Source organism: Limulus polyphemus, unplaced genomic scaffold, assembly GCF_000517525.1.
Source record: "Limulus polyphemus unplaced genomic scaffold, Limulus_polyphemus-2.1.2 Scaffold6368, whole genome shotgun sequence".
NCBI lineage: Eukaryota > Metazoa > Arthropoda > Merostomata > Xiphosura > Limulidae > Limulus > Limulus polyphemus.
In genome coordinates, this window is record NW_013671978.1 from 1 (window position 1) to 16,220 (window position 16,220).

At 31.8% G+C, this 16,220-nt stretch overlaps 1 protein-coding gene across 4 annotated transcripts in view; it reads left to right on the plus strand.

Annotated features, from left to right (window-relative positions):
- Positions 1 to 618: 618 nt before the first annotated feature.
- LOC106473649 (ankyrin repeat domain-containing protein 29-like) overlaps positions 619 to 16,220 on the plus strand; it is a 33,481-nt gene continuing 17,879 nt past the window's right edge. For 2 of the 4 annotated variants that reach the window (XM_022402053.1, XM_022402056.1), the window contains exons 1-6: positions 635 to 699; positions 1,695 to 1,961; positions 4,390 to 4,488; positions 7,707 to 7,805; positions 10,942 to 11,040; positions 14,387 to 14,485. In XM_022402053.1, coding sequence (XP_022257761.1) covers positions 1,800 to 1,961; positions 4,390 to 4,488; positions 7,707 to 7,805; positions 10,942 to 11,040; positions 14,387 to 14,485 — 558 coding nt within the window. In that variant the 5' untranslated portion in view covers positions 635 to 699; positions 1,695 to 1,799. Of the gene's footprint in view, positions 700 to 1,694; positions 1,962 to 4,389; positions 4,489 to 7,706; positions 7,806 to 10,941; positions 11,041 to 14,386; positions 14,486 to 16,220 lie in introns of all 4 variants that reach the window. The other 2 variants (XM_013934331.2, XM_022402055.1) reach the window with 2 other exon arrangements.

Here is a 16,220-nt window from a genome sequence, read left to right on the forward strand (position 1 = left end):
AAAGAAGTCACATGACCAGAACTGTTGTGAAACTATAAATTCGTTCCGACGAAACTTTAGCGACACAAGTCCTTTCTTAAATAAAACTGGTTTATTCTTTCCGAATACAACTTTACGATACACTTAATTTCAACAGTCGCTCTGTAACAACACTATACTTCACGTCTCACGTGGCCAACAATATTTTGTCCGCATACATTCAATTACTCATTAACTACACATTGTCCCTTCACGTTGTGACCATCTTATATATATACCAGACTACCCCCAATCTAGTAATCTCCCGACAATTCACGAAGGTTCGAGAATGAAGTGGCGTGATAATAGTCACGTGACCTCGCTGACGCAACAATACTAAAAGAATAAAACTATCAAACTGCTTGAGCTGTTCTGTGAACATTTTCTTTCGATAGATTGATGTTGGGAAACTTTGAGCATCTTCAGTAATTAGTACGTTATTTTCTTATGCTTGATGGTGAGTTAAGTAAAGAGATAAATCGCTGCATGGTCGAAACTATAAGCATGTATATGTTTATATATAATAAAAATCCCATATGTTGGAAACAATGAGGTACAATGTTTTTTTGTAATATATCATTGTATACGCAATTTGGAAACACCGTTAGAGGGCGGGTCGTGCGTATTCTGAGTTAGAAATGCTAGAAAGATATTTTTGTTTATCATGGAGTGTTTGGTGTGGTAAGTAAATGTTGTTATTGTTTATTATTTGTTATGAACCTTTGATAATATGTATAAACTAATGTATTATATTTATGGAGTGTTTTTAACAAGTAAATATAATTATTCAGATTCATATAAACTAATCAAAAGTTTGGAGATTCTTACAAAAAACAACAACCTAGTTTCCATTATCTAGTAAAGAAAGGAACTACAGTACATTTGCCTTTATTTTAATAAAATTAAAAGTTGTAAAACGATGAGAGTTGAGAATTGTATGTGAGTGAAAAATTTAATTTGTGTATAAAATATGTCAAACATTGAATTCTGTGGACAAAAAAGTTTGGTGAAATTTCTAATCACTATGTTTTTATGTAGTCCATTAAAAATATATATATACTGTTTTTTAGAATAAGAATTCATACATTTAGAAAAGAATCATAAACCTGTGGTGTTATCAAATAAATTAAACTTTATCTTTGAAGCAGAAAAATTGCTCTAATATAGGTGTAAGTATAGTTGTATGGGATGAAAGATTGTTTTATAGGTTATCACTCCATATGATGTTTTGCAAGAAAAAAGGTTAAAGTTTGGTTTATAATACTTTTTATAAGTAGGACATTACATTTTCTACTTCTTATTTTGAGCCGAAAGTCAAAGAACTGACATTAAACATATTAAAAGGCTAATGCTGTTGCATAACTCTATATTCCAAGTTGGTTGTAAAAACTAATCAATATTACATCTTTTACCTGGACAATATGTGATAATATTTTATAATATGTGACTGTTATGAGTAAAGTTAGACATGTTTATAAATTATTCATAGGAATATGGCTGATGTGGTGTTCTGTTTTTGGTTGAACTCCAACAAGTATGATGAATATCTTTTCACAAATATATTATAATATTTTTCTTGAAACAACAGAAGTTAAAAATATACATTTACATGTATATGTAAATTGTTTATAACTAGAATTTTTGTAATGATTCTAAAATTTATTTATTTTTGACAGAATCATTCATTACAACTTTGAACAGATCTAGCGAACTTGGTGATAAGGAGTGGGTACATCTGAGGTGCATAATTGCTTTCCTCTGTGAAATTTTTTGAGCCCTCAATGCCTTTTCAAGGATTGGCAGCAACTGGTTTTACATACTTTGATTTTCAGAATGAAGCATTTTTATCTTCACAACTACACTTATTAGCTTTAAAAGGAAACATTGAGAACATCAGAAAAGTTATCCAGAGTGGGAAAGTTTATGTTGACACTCAAGATCAGGTAAGTTACGTGTTCACTGATTTATTGGTATAGCCTATCCTTTTATCCCTTGCTACATTTTCAAGCCTTCATCTTACCCTATCCACTCTCCTACAGAAATTTTCAATATACATCTTCTTTCTGAATCATTCTGCCTAATTGATGGGGATTTTCATGAGATATTTTCCCCCCTCCTTACCTCCATGTAGGGAAAATTGTCATCTTTTGCCCTTTCCCTACACATGCGCCTTCTCTGCTTTTGGGATCTTCTAGGATGGGACACTGTCTTGTACCAAGTTTCTTTACTGTCCACTTCTACTCAAGACTTATGGCTGGATTTTATTTCTCCACCAGTCATTTGGGGGGGGGGTACTCTTGTGACTTTAACATTGTGTGGGATATCGGCAATGCTCCAATTGATTTTTCATTTTTGGTTGCTTGTTTGGAATCTTGACAGGGTTCCCCTTGTAACTTTCCTTCTTACTTTCTTGTTGATGTGTGTTGGTGGTTGAATAAAGCTCCATGTCGTCGAGACTGCTTCTTTCCCCTCGTTCAGATTTTTTCTCTTCCCCCAAGGTTGGGGGGGCATGGGTAGATCAGCATGAGACTTCAGGACAAAGGTATACAGTCAAAAAATCCTACCATGTTCTCACCCTGGAACTTCCGGCAGTCCGACGTGCTTTGGTTAACTTTCTTTCTCTTGTCGGAATTTGACTGATCATGATCCATTCTGACAATTTGACGGTGGTGGCTTATATCACTCACCGGGGGGTACCCGTTCTGGTTTCCTTTGTGGTAGACCTTGGATCTCTCTTCTTGGGCCCACACACTGACATATGTCAAGTTCTGGGTGCTTTCAACCTCATTGCAGATTGCCTTTCCAGTTCTGACACACTTTATCTCATGGAATGGTCTCTCAATCTTCTAAAATTTCCAGTGGAATGTGTTTGCCTCTTTCCAAGTTATCCACATAAATCAGTAGAAAAGTTTGAATTTTTGAATCAGTATTTATAACCTTCAGGAGGGTTGAAATGGACATTATGTGGTTTTAACTAATTTAGTTAATGGTTGTGTATCCTCTTCCTTTTATAATTTATGACTCTGTTTACTTTTCTGAACAGAAACCATCTGTTTTTAGGTTGGTACATTGAGAGTTGTGGATAATAAAACCACAAATTATTTGAAAGCATAAAACAAAGAGCTTTCATAATATAGTCAATGAAGCTGTTTTAGTACTTTGATTTGAGTGTTGCGATTAGAAAAACAAAAGATATACAAATAACAAATACAAATTCAGTTATTTTGTATTTCATTAACCACGTATGTATACATTTTTTATAAAAAATATATATACTGTTGTAATTAACACACAGAAGCTTCAGGGTTTCATCCATGCAAGTTGGCAGAAGTTGTCGTATTTTAGCCCATTGATTTAACTCCAGATAACTGGGTTAAAACACTGTGTCGTAGTAATCATTCACAGTTTTCCCGAGAATACAAAATGTATGCTGGGGGTAAGAGCTTATGTGCACTTTTCTAACAGTGTCAAAAGGATGTTTTTTGCTGTAAGTAAATAACTTGAATAATTATTTGTTCATCAGCAACTTTGGCAAATTTTGTGGAATTATAGACCTTTTTTTATTTCCCAGAACCCCATTTATAATGACTAATGTCCAATAATATATCACTAAACAATTGCCACTATACGTGTTCACTTTTAAGAGAGTGTGTGGGTCATAAAACTATACATTGTGTATGCTATTGAAAATGTCATATTGAACAGCACCTTAGAAAAATGACTTTCATATCAGAAATAAAGGAATGGTTCATAATAAAATATTTTAAACGATAGATTGAAACCTGAAATAAATTTGACATTTTATATACATGTGGTATATTTGGGTAACACTGAGTTTGTCCAAGAGCAAGAGGATAGGTGTGCTGAATAACAGGAGGTTCTACAAGATATGTGATTGTTATGCATTGAAACAGATGCAAGAAACAACATGTAGTTGACACAGAACCAAATCAACCAGCCACTGTCATGTACATAATTAAATATGAAGTACAGCTGAGTTTGATTGGTTAACACTATGTTACATGCACAACCTATATGATGCACCTGGCATGCAGTAAAAGTGTACCTTCATCATGTGCTCTATTAGCCTCATTTTTTGCATTTTTCAAGTCTATATTTTAACACATCTATTTTATGCTTGTTTAATAAATATCTGTATTTGTATGTGTATTATGCAATGAATTCAGTTCAAATGCACTGAATGATCATTAAAGTACTGACTCTATGAATATTTTCTACATAAGTTTGAACATTTGTTGTATTAAATTTTGTTACATAAGAAAATTTGGAAGCTGAACTATTAAGAAATATATTCACAAATTGTTCTCAATTTTACTGAAATTGTACAATTTTCACTTTTGGTGTTTATAGGAAGGAACAACTGCTTTAATTCTGGCATGTGCAAACAATAACTTTGAATGTGCCAAAGAACTTTTGAAACATGGGGCTAATCCAGCTGCACGTAGAGTAGTAAGTATGTGATTATTATTAATTAGGTTATATTCATGTTTAGGGCCCCTTCACATATGAAAAAAATTATTTAAAGTGCCTGAAGAATTTCTTAAGTAATAAACAAAATACTATCATATTTAATTTATAGAATTTTGTATTTCTTTGTCTTATATTCAAAATAATAAACTGCTAAACAGTTCACACAGATGTTTACAAGGGTCTGTTCCAATATGTAACATTTAGTGATTTAATATGTTGCTTTTTCCAAAAAGAGCCTCCTAGTGGTTTGGGAGTAAGTATTCATTCTTACATTGCAAAATATTTTCTCACTGAAAGAAATTGTAGACACACTTAAGAATCTCGGAGTTGATATTTTTGTCTCTTTTATTTGTAAACATGTGCATCAGTGTGGTGCAATGTCATATCAGTGCTTTCTCCTTCAAACTCTGTATCACCTCTTGGTTCCGTTTCTCTTTAAAAAATGATACTTTAAAGTGAGGATCCAACACAGTAGCTGAAGTGGAATTTGGATTTCTTTGTATTCCAGTAAATCTAGTTTTAAGCCCTTATCTCAAGGATGCTTTCATTTTACTTAGAATGGCTTGTATTATTCTTTGACAGATAGTGACAAATGCCAGCCACAGTTGGGATAACTTCCGAAGTTGTTGAGTTTTTGAAGCTAATGTATTTAGTAATTTTGTAAAATAGTTGTAACAATTGTAAACATGCTTCCAGATGATAAGATTCAGAACACAACGAGCTAAATAATAATTTTAAAAGATAAATATCAGATTTAAAGATAACCATTGTAGATTCAAGAAAAACATAGTTTCTGTTATTCTAATTTTAAGAGCAGTAGGAACAAAATGGATGAGTTCAGGGCTAAAGTTGAATTGGAAGATACGGTATAAATTACTGAAACTTGGTTAGGTTTGAAGAATATTGGTAATAGGAATTATTTTTAAATTTCAATTTATGAGTTATTCAATAGTTGTGTAGTCATTTTAAAGGAAGGATAGAGTGGCTTCTTATAAAAAGGAAGAATTACGTCCTGTTAACATTGAAGAAATAAAAACTTATAGTCAAGAGTTTAAATTTTTAAGAGTTACAATCAAGGGCTTCAAGGATAGAAAGTTTTTAGTTGTTTTTCAAAAGTTGTCTTTCTTTGTCTGTAGAAAGTTTTTAATTGACAATTGATATAGGCCATCTGATCAGACAGGTAATGTCATTGAGAAACTGTATAATCAGATTAGGGCTGTTACTATTAGGAATACTGATGCAATAATTATGGGATACATTAATTTTAGACATATTGATTGTGATTACATTGAGTGAAAGTAATCAGAGAGAAAGATTTCTTGAAGCGATTCAGTATGGTTTTCTGTACTACAGTGGGCTGTCATTTTAGATTTGTTGTCTACCTTTAATGAGCTGTGGTTAGAGTTGAAGCAGAGTAACATTTATAAAAGCTCACTTTGTAATTAGTTTGGTGTTTTTCTATATTTTGAGATCAGTAAAAATGAATTCTAATTCTCACAAAGTCAATTTTGAGGCCATGAGACAAGATTTATCATTAGCAAATTGGGATAAGGAATTAAAAGGTTACGTGAGAGAGACTTGGAAGATTTTTTAAAATAAATTGCATTTAATTCAAGATAGACATGCCCCCCCCCAGAAAAAATAATAATAGAAAAAATTAAACATAATAGGCATAACTAAGGTCATAAAGGATAAAATTTGGGATTATTACCACAAATTCAAAAGTTTATTAAATTGACATATTGAACAAAAATTTTGCAGATCTATAGAAAAGATAGAGATTTGGTTTGAAAAAACAAACTAGGAATTCAGTAAAGGGCTTTTGAGAGATAACTGGTTCATAACGTTAAGACTAACAGCAAAGATTTTTTTTAAATATGTTAAATATAAACAGAATGTTATATACTGCTGATGGCAAGGTTTTTAGAAAAACCGAGAAGGCTAAGCTTTTAAATATTGTGTTCTGGTTTAATAAGAGAGAGGATGTTAGCAATATTCCTGACCTTCAGTATTTTATGGGAAATATTAGAATTATCCTGAATAACGTAGATATTAATCCATTTAGGGTAAATAAAAAGATTACAAACTTAGACACAGGTTAAGCTTCACAATTAAACAGTGTTTTCCCGGGTGATTTAAAGTAGGTCAAATATTTCAGTAGACAGTGGGCAGGTACCTGAAAATTGGAAAGTTACTAATGTTATTCCTACTTTTAAAGGAGTTATAAGAGTTGCATCAGCAATTATTGGCATTTAGTCATGCTTCTATGGTGGGAAAAATTCCAGAGAAATTTATAATGGAAACTTTCAATCATTTAGTAAAATATGATATAAAAGAGTGCCAAAGTTGATTCACTAAAGGGAATTCTTGCCTTACTAACCTGTTCATTTCTTTTGAGGACATAACATGTTATCTAAATTCTTAATGATGAGTAGTTAGATTTTCAAAAAGCTTTTGATGAGGTGCCATACAAAAAATCACTGGTAGGGGTTAAATAAAGATTAGCTAATTAAATTGTTTGGTGGTTTCATGAGAGAAATCAAAAAAGGTACTGTTAATGGAGTCCATTGAACATGGACTTTTGTTGCTAGTTTGGTTTGAGGCCTTTGTTTTTTCTTATTAGGGACATGATTTGTAAATTACTAAAGTTTATTAGTAAATTGTAGTATAGCACTTTTTGATGTTGTTTTTCAATAGAAACACAGTGAATAGCTGATGTATATTAGGCTAAATGGTTGTTTAAACCTGAAACTGATTTGTCCCATCATACTTTCTGTTTAATATCTTGCTATAAAATACAGAGGAAATCAACTAATATATCAGATCTGCAGGACTACAAACTTTAAATAGATTGAAAAAATGTATTAGTTTATTAAATGTGTGAAACTTTGTAAATTATGCAGAAGAGACCATAAATTACAGACACACACATATACCTTAACACTGATTCACACTACAAGAGTTTAAGTTCAATTTGTTTTTTTTTGTTTTTATTTGCTGTGATATAAAGTTTGTCCAGTTAGAAAAAATTTTACTAGGTTAAGAGAATATCATTATTGCTCACACCTTGGCTCATGTAATTCTCTTTCTTCTTACTTGCCTGTGATTTAACTGTGTTTCTTTCTTTTTTCTTACTTTTTAAGTTGTACATTTGCATTTTGTTAAAGTGGTTAATTTCAACATGCATGATGTTTCAGACTGGAACCTCAGCTCTTTACTGTGCAGCCCAAGGAGGTTACTTGGACATTGTAAATCTTCTCTTAGAACTTGGAGCTCCTGTTAATGTAGCTAATTGGGTAGATATTTTTTATTTGTTTAATGTCCGTATAAATGACTCTTTGCTTATTTCAACAGTTACAAATCACTTCAACAAAGTCTTTAAAGTAGTAACTACTGCACAAGGAAACATTAACTCAAGTTTTATTGCTCATCTCTTATTAAATATTTTTTTATATCTGAGTTATATCTAAGAATTACCTTGTATAATTAGTGTATGATGCTTTTGTAGAATTGGGCAGTGAGCTTTAGGATGATCTTGTTAATAAGGTTATACAGAGATGTTTGCTACTTGCTTTATTGTGAATTATTCTTGAGCACTTTGATAAGTGGGAAGTATTAACAGATTCAGAAATGTTTACTCACCTCTGTGTAAAACAAAAAGCTATTACCTTACGCCACTGCCAAGAAGATTTTTGCACAGTCCAGGTTAATTCATGTAGGGGTGGTAGTTTTCTTCAAGGCTTGTGGCATGTGCAAAAACTTTCTTGGCAGTGGTGTGAGGTAATAACTCTTTGTTGTGCAGATAAGTGAGTATCTAACAGGAATATATTTTCATATAAGGATAATTTAACTTTTTCTAAAGAACTAATGAACATTCAGATACATCAGTTATGATATTGGTATTGGTGCTGATAGTAGCACCATCAGCAAGTATAGCAATTCCAACTACCATGGGTGCTGATATAGAAAACTAATTGATTGATTTTTAAAATATTAAATTTTCTCATCTTGCTGGTTGCTCTGATTTTATAAAATGAATTAGTATTCAAAATACTGAATTTTTTATAGTACTTATGGTGTTTCAATTTACACTGGTATGAAAATGAATGAATTAATTTTCAAAATATTACTTTTTTAATATTACCAGCATTGCCAAACTGCCAGATGTAAATATTGGCTATTAGTACCATTGGCAATAAATGTATTGGTGCACTTCTAAAGATTAGAAATACTAAAACAAAAGCATAAGTTAATTGGTAGTATGTTTATTTCAATAATTTCAATTAAGTGTTTTATAAAATACTTTTTGTGAAGTTCCTGTGCTGTATCTGCTACCAGTGTGAAGTGAGTGTTAGATAACTGCATCAGGGCAGTAAGCATCTTCAATCCTTTTGACCAATTACAATATAACCAATCCTCTTATAGAGATAATCAAGAATTAGCTGTAAGAAATTTGATACAAAAATTTAAAGTAATATTCACTAAAAACTAGCAAAGTGGAGTTTCTCAGTGCAGCTGTATAGTAATGAGTTGAATGATAATTTTTTATGTAGGTCTTACAATCTGACTATGAGTTGAAAAGTTGTGAATATCAAGTTTGATATGTTTTTTTAATCAAACTTTGAAAACTGAAATTGCCAGATTAATCTTTGTAATTGAAAATTGAAATCTATAATATGCTTTGTTTGTATACCTAAAGAAGTGGAAATACATTCTCAAAAATCATTAACAGAACTGTGGTTTTTCTGGGAAGGTTATAAAATCCTTGAATGTACATGAAATGTGACTAAAAAGTGGGAGTTGACCTTAACTGAAGTAAATCATATCATTGTTGAGTTGTGTTTTTTTGGGGCAAACATGGGATTTGTGTGTTTAGATAGAGTTTTTATCATTGGTAAACTGTAAAGTTCGGGTTAGTTTTAGGTCAAAATTTCTATTGACAAAAGTTGAAGTTTCTACATACACAAAATTTCCACTTACATGGTCACTTTTATGGTCCTGGCTGGAATAGAGCTCACTTTCAAGAAATGTATACTTTTCTATGACAACAAGAGTTTGAATGAGATAAAAAGATTGTCATTTAGAACTTCCACTCTTAATTTTCATAGTTTCTATTCAATGAAATGTACTGGATTTAGCTATAGTGTTCATCATTATAAGTGGAATCTTAAGAATTCTTGTTTACTTTCACACTTACTGGTGTCTGTTTCTGCACCATTTGTTTGAGCTAATCCAGAAAATCGTCGTGGTTGGTATTAGGACATAACTTCTATGAACCCACATTTATGGGCTAAGCCAGAAAGCCCTTTGTGGTTGGTATTAGAACATAACTTCTATGAACCCACTTGCATGAACTAAGCCAGAAAGTCCTTATGGTTGATGCTAGAACATAACTTCTATGAACCCATTTGCATGAGCTAAGCCAGGAAGTCCTTATGGTTGGTGTTAGAACATAACTTGTATGAAACCGCATGCATGAATTAAGCCAGGAAGTCCTTATGGTTGATGTTAGAACATAACTTCTATAAACCCACTTGCATGAGCTAAGCCAGAAAGTCCTTATGGTTGGTGTTAGAACATAACTTATATGAACCCACTTGTTTGAGTTAAGCCAGAAAGTCCTTATGGTTGATGTTAGAACATAACTTATATGAAACCGCTTGCATGAACTAAGCCAGAAAGTCCTCATGGTTGATGTTAGAATATAACTTTTATGAACCTGTGAAGATCTTTTAAGTGTCATTTTATGCAAATAAGGTCAATATTAATTTCATAAGTTCATTGTATGAAATTGTTAGCAGTTTTATACATAGATATTAAATAAAATTGGTAAATGCTTGCTGTAAATATTAATTTATTAAAGTATTGTTTTTATCTATTTGTTGTTAACAAGTGTGGGATTATAAATTACCTTTAGTGTAACAAATGCACACCAACAGTAAGTGTAACAACTGAGTGTTTAATATGTTCACAGTATGTTATCTTATGATGAAATTCAACTGTATCACAGAACAAAAAAAAAGTTTGTAGTAGATTCCCAGAACTTTAGTGAAGGTTGTCCAAACACAACACTTATTTAAGGACCATCACAACAGGGATCCTGATGGGAATTGTTTGATGGTCCAGAAATTCTTGAAGTAATGGAAGATGCTATAAATGCAAAAAAGTGACAGATTAAGCACTTTTAAGATGCACCGTAAACAGTATTTTTGGATTGTGTGTTTATATCTAGTAAGCTTTGAGTATTAACTTGAGATATCTACATTTTTGTTTATGCCATTGAAAGGTTTATAGGAATCTTCATTACACAAAAACAGATGATATCTTTGCTTTTTGATAAATGAGTTTTGGAAGTTTACAACTTCATCCATAGGTAGACTGGTGTTTAGCAATTTTGAAGCTTCTTTATAACTACATATGTTTATCTTGTAGGATGGAGGAACCCCCCTCATGGTTGCCTCTCAGTGTAATCATTCTGATGTAGTCAAGGAGCTAGTAGCACATGGAGGCAACATTGAGGCAAAAATGCTGGTATGTAGTTTTGTTCTGTTGTTTTAATGATTATCAACCACTTTATAAAGGTACAAGTGTCTAAATAAATTTAACAGTGTTGCTATTTAAACAAATTTTATTAAATTCAATAGTGCATCAAGGATTCACATGTTAAAAATATCATGTATATTACTAACTTCTGGGGTAAACTATGAAACAGCAGTTCCTCAATCTCCTCATAACTCTGTATGGTTGCTCTGTCTTTAACAGGTGCAACTGTATTGTAAACTTAAAATTACTCCTTTTTTCACCTATGACGCTTACATATTTATAGGCTAATGACTCCAAAAAGACATGAAATTGCAATAAAGTACCTACAGAAACTTTCTTTGAGGTTTCAGATGTGTAATGGTTAGGGAGAGATTATATGAAACAGTAAGAAAGTACCCCAGGAAATTTTTTATGAGACCTCATATGAACAGTGCCTTTAAATGTAGTTATGTCTAGTAAGTAAGCTCAAAAAGAATGATTTGATTGCAGTGAAAGTGATATTGGCAATAATTTTCAAAACTGATTTATGTCTTAATGGTGATCTTTAGGGAATGAATTATGTTTTAGTTGAAACCAGTTTTCCAAATGTTTCTTATCCATTTTAACCAACAACTGGTGTGGACAGAGTGCAGATAAACCATTATGTAGCTTAGGAACCCAGAAAGCATTGCCTGTGAAAACTTTCTATCACAATAGCTTCTGTTAGAGATAGAGGAACCATGTGGAGAAAAGAGGAAATTGAGGAATTCCTGTTTTGTAGTTTATCACAACAGATAATTATGTGCATGAAATTTTTAACGTATGAATTCTTGCTTTACGATTGTATTTCTTACTTTTCTTATGATGAGACTAATAATGTGCCCTTGCTAAAAATACTTTTATTTTAACATAATAATTTAGTTTTAGGTGTTAATGAAACTGAAATAATTTCTGATATCATGACAATATATCTTTATAAGAAAACGTGCACCATGTATTTTTTATTTCTTTAACCCTTTGAGTGTGTAATTAAATTTTGGGTGGGTTGTCGAGAAGTGTCAATTTTCTATTAACAAATGAAAGTTAGAATCTGACCTTTTTTTTAGGACTTTTGCAATATCAAAATCCACTAGTTGCACTTTTGCTCGTTGATGTACGCACACATGTTACTAAGGCAGGAAATTCAAAGATGTGTGAGTATCCCGATTGTTGCACCACGAGGAAAAGTTTTTGTGACACTGTGGGGAAAATCCGCTTGTTACACCAAATGGCTATAAATGTTAAGTTGGATAAATACGATTATGGTATCCAAAGGGTTAAAAGGGGTTTAAACTGTTGACAGTTGAAGAGATATATTCATTAAAACAGATTTTACTCTAATTTGAACTGTGTCTGAATTAGTTGTCACGTAGCCTGAACATAGTCAAAGGTTTTCACTAAGTTGCAAGGTGTTAAGTATTAGAAGATATGAAGTTATTTAATTTTGGATAATAAAAGTTCATCTTACAGCCATCTGTTTTAATTTTTCACAGTTTAACTTGGATACTAGCAACATTTCTGCTTATTTTCTTCTAGAAAAATATTGTCTTTATCAAAAAGGAATTGTAACTGAACTTGCCATTATAATTTGGTACTGTAATGTTGCCTTTATCATTTGTATATCGCTTCATAGTGTTTTATTAAGTTCCTTCATAGTAATTTATCTAAAAGCACATGAATTCTGAAGAAAAAAAACTTCTTTAAATCAGCCACTGAGTAAAAGCTGTGAAACTGTAGCTTTTTTGTTGTTAAATTCTGAAGATATTTATCATAAAGAAGCAACAAACTTAGACTGAGAATGGCTTGTAAGGCTGGAAAGAGCACAATTTGGTGAAATGGGTGTAGATGTATTAACCTGTACTATCTAATAGTGGTGTAACTATGGGTGGGCTATGGCTTATTCAGTCAGGGTTTGTATATTACCTGACCATCCATCACAGCTCCAGTCCTGCCCAAAATTTCATACCTTCTCTGCCACTACTACTTAACTTGTGCATTTAGAATGTGTCTTCACTGTTTCTTTTGTTTACTGTGTCATGGGCCTACAGGAATGTTTTATTATTTTTCTTCAGTTTCATCTGAGAGTCAGTCAGCAAATGTTTGAAGATAATGAAATAGAAGCTACATCTAATAATTAGAACACATTAAATATTTAGTTTTAATAATCTGATTTTACCACTACCATGTACTGAAGCACTGAACTGTCTAGCCAGGCATAAATCTGCTGGGTAAACTAGTTTTATTAAATACCATATGGCAGCTATTCTAACGATTGACTCATTTAACACTGCTACTGGTATGTGAAATGAAACTTCAACTGATAACTTCTAAAGATAATCATATTTAAACAATTTTCACATTTGCATTGGTTTCATCGACCAATTCACTAAGTTTTTACTCATAACTGATGTTTAAAATTAGACAAGAAGATGTGTTTTTTTATGCACAACATCGGAATTTTTGACATTATTCACAGGAAAAGTTATTATGAGAAACTGAAGTGTTTTTATAATGGGAAAACTGCCCCAAATGTTTCTGAAACTTTCTGGTGCATTATCTGCTTTACTTTTTTTTTTCTTTTCAGAAACATGACATTTTATTTGTTGCTTACAGTAAGACATATGGAAATCAGCTGATAAAAAATATTTCCAATTTAAATTTGGTGCAATGCCACAATATTATTTACATATCTAAATTAATTTAGGCTACTGCATAATGAGTTAAAGGGGCTTAAAAATTCCATAAGTATCTCCATTTTGATTTCATTTAAATCCAGTGAAAAAACATTTAATGGTCATGAGTCTAGTTGGAACCTGCAACTTAATATTTTCTTATTTGAAACCCAGTCAGAAATTGCTTCATATGATTTCTTCCATATGGTACTTAATTGGAAATTGAATATTAAATATTGCCCAGTTTGGACAATAGTAAAGGATTTGTCCTAAAGGAGACTCTACCTGCAAGCCATTTCATTCTTGATTGAATAGAATGTTTATTTCATAATAGACACTAAGATTCATAACATGTTCATGTTTTGTTGTAGGTTGCAAATTGTATTTTCGTGTTAAAACTATATATTTTATCACATACAAACAGGATATTAATGACTTGTTTTATGATGTAGTTTGATTATAGGTTGTTTAGTTCAGCTGTTTTTGAGCATTAAAACTTGTATGCAGAGATTGTTATCATAATGGAATTGAATGTATAGAAAATAGGTTTTTATGAATTTCTGTTGTTGTTTCTTTAATGAAGCGTTACAACTTATGTGGTAACTGAATTTTTTGTGGGATTTCATATGAATTGATTTCTTTAGGATAAAGCCACACCTTTGTTTGTAGCAGCACAAAATGGACATACAGAGACAGTTTCTCTTCTTGTCTCTCTTGGTGCGTATGTGGATGCAAAAAGAACAGTAAGTATGATTTCTTAGGTCAAGGACTTACTGGTCCACTTAGCTTCTAATATAGAAATTTTTAAGAAAGTGGAATTTGGGGAACATCTGGATGCAAGGGATCATTGCTCTATTAAGTTTGATGTTTTGCTGTGTATGGAGTTTGGGAATAATGATATTTTGGTTACAAATTTCAAAAAAGCTAATTTTGAAGGGATGCGACAAGAATTATCTATTGTGAACTAGGCAGAACAGTTATTTGGAGACATTGATCAAACGTGGAAGTTGTTTAGGATAAATATTTAAATATTCAAGATAAACACATTCCTTATAGAAAAAAGGTGGCTGCAAGTAAAAAACCAGGTTGGCTCATAAAAGGTATAAAAGATAAAATTAAAGAAAAACATCACAAATTTAAGAAATTTAGATTGACTGGTATGACAGGAGATTTGGAGGATTATAAAAGGTCAAGAAAGTTGGTTAAACGGGAAATTAGGACATTAAAAAGAATGCAAGAAAAAAGGTTGGTTAAAAATGTAAAAATTAACATTAAGGATTTCTTTACATACATTAAGGGTAAACAAAATGTTAGGATGGGTGTAGGACCCTTGAGGGATGATAAAAGAAGGCTAGCATATCATGATAGCTGGATTATTAAATTCAGCTTTTTCTTCAATCTTTACTAATGAAGATTAAGCCAATATTTCTCATCTTGAACAGATGATACATAGAGGCAGGGTCAGACAATATGATTACATTAATTCTGAGTGTATTAAAAAAATTGGGAAGTTGAAAAAATGATAAGGCTCCTTGGTCAAATATTATTTACCCAAGGATTTTGAAGGAGGTTAAGTATTGGATATGTGAGCCACTTATTACTATTTTTTTTAAGTCTTTGAGTATTGGGAAGGTGTCAAAGCATTGGAAGTTAGTTAATGTCAATCCCTTTTTCAAGGGAGGTAATAAAAATTGTCCCCATTATTATAGGCCTATTAGTTTTACATCATTTGTGGGAAAAGGTGTGGAAAGTCGGATAAAAGATGCTTTCCAAAGTCATTTAACAAAGTTTAGAATTTTATTGGATAGTCAACATGATTTCACTAAGGGAAAATATTTTCTTACAAATATTTTGAAAAGATTACTGCATATGTAGATGAGGGTAAGGGTGTAGATTTGGTGTATCTGGATTTTCAGAAAGCTTTAGCCAAGGTGCCACATAAAATGATTGTAACATAATTTATCTCTATAGATGTGGTTGAATGAAAGAAAGCAGAGGGTTATTATAAATGGAGTTCAGTCAAACTGGACTAATGTCACAAGGGGGGGGGTACCTCAGGGCTCAGTTATAGGACCTTTGCTCTTTTTTATTTTCATCAATGACATAGGTGAATGAATGGTCAATAAATTACTTAAATTTGCTGAACATTAAGGTCTTGGGTGTTGCTAGCTGTGAAGAGGATGCTGCTACTTTACAAAAGGATATAGATCATTTAGTGAGTTTGGCAAGTAAATGACAGATGGATTTTAATTATAATAAATGCAAGACAATGCATTTGGGTTATCATAATTTGAATTTTAAGTATAATTTGGATTGGAATAACCCTTAACAGTGTCATGAAAGAAAGGAATCTTGGTGTAATGGTTGATCACTCTTAAAATATCCAAGCTGTTGCTATTGGTGGGGCAAATAGGATTTTAGGTTGTATCCACATAAATATTGAATACAAGTCTAAAGAGGTTGTAATTTTATGCTACA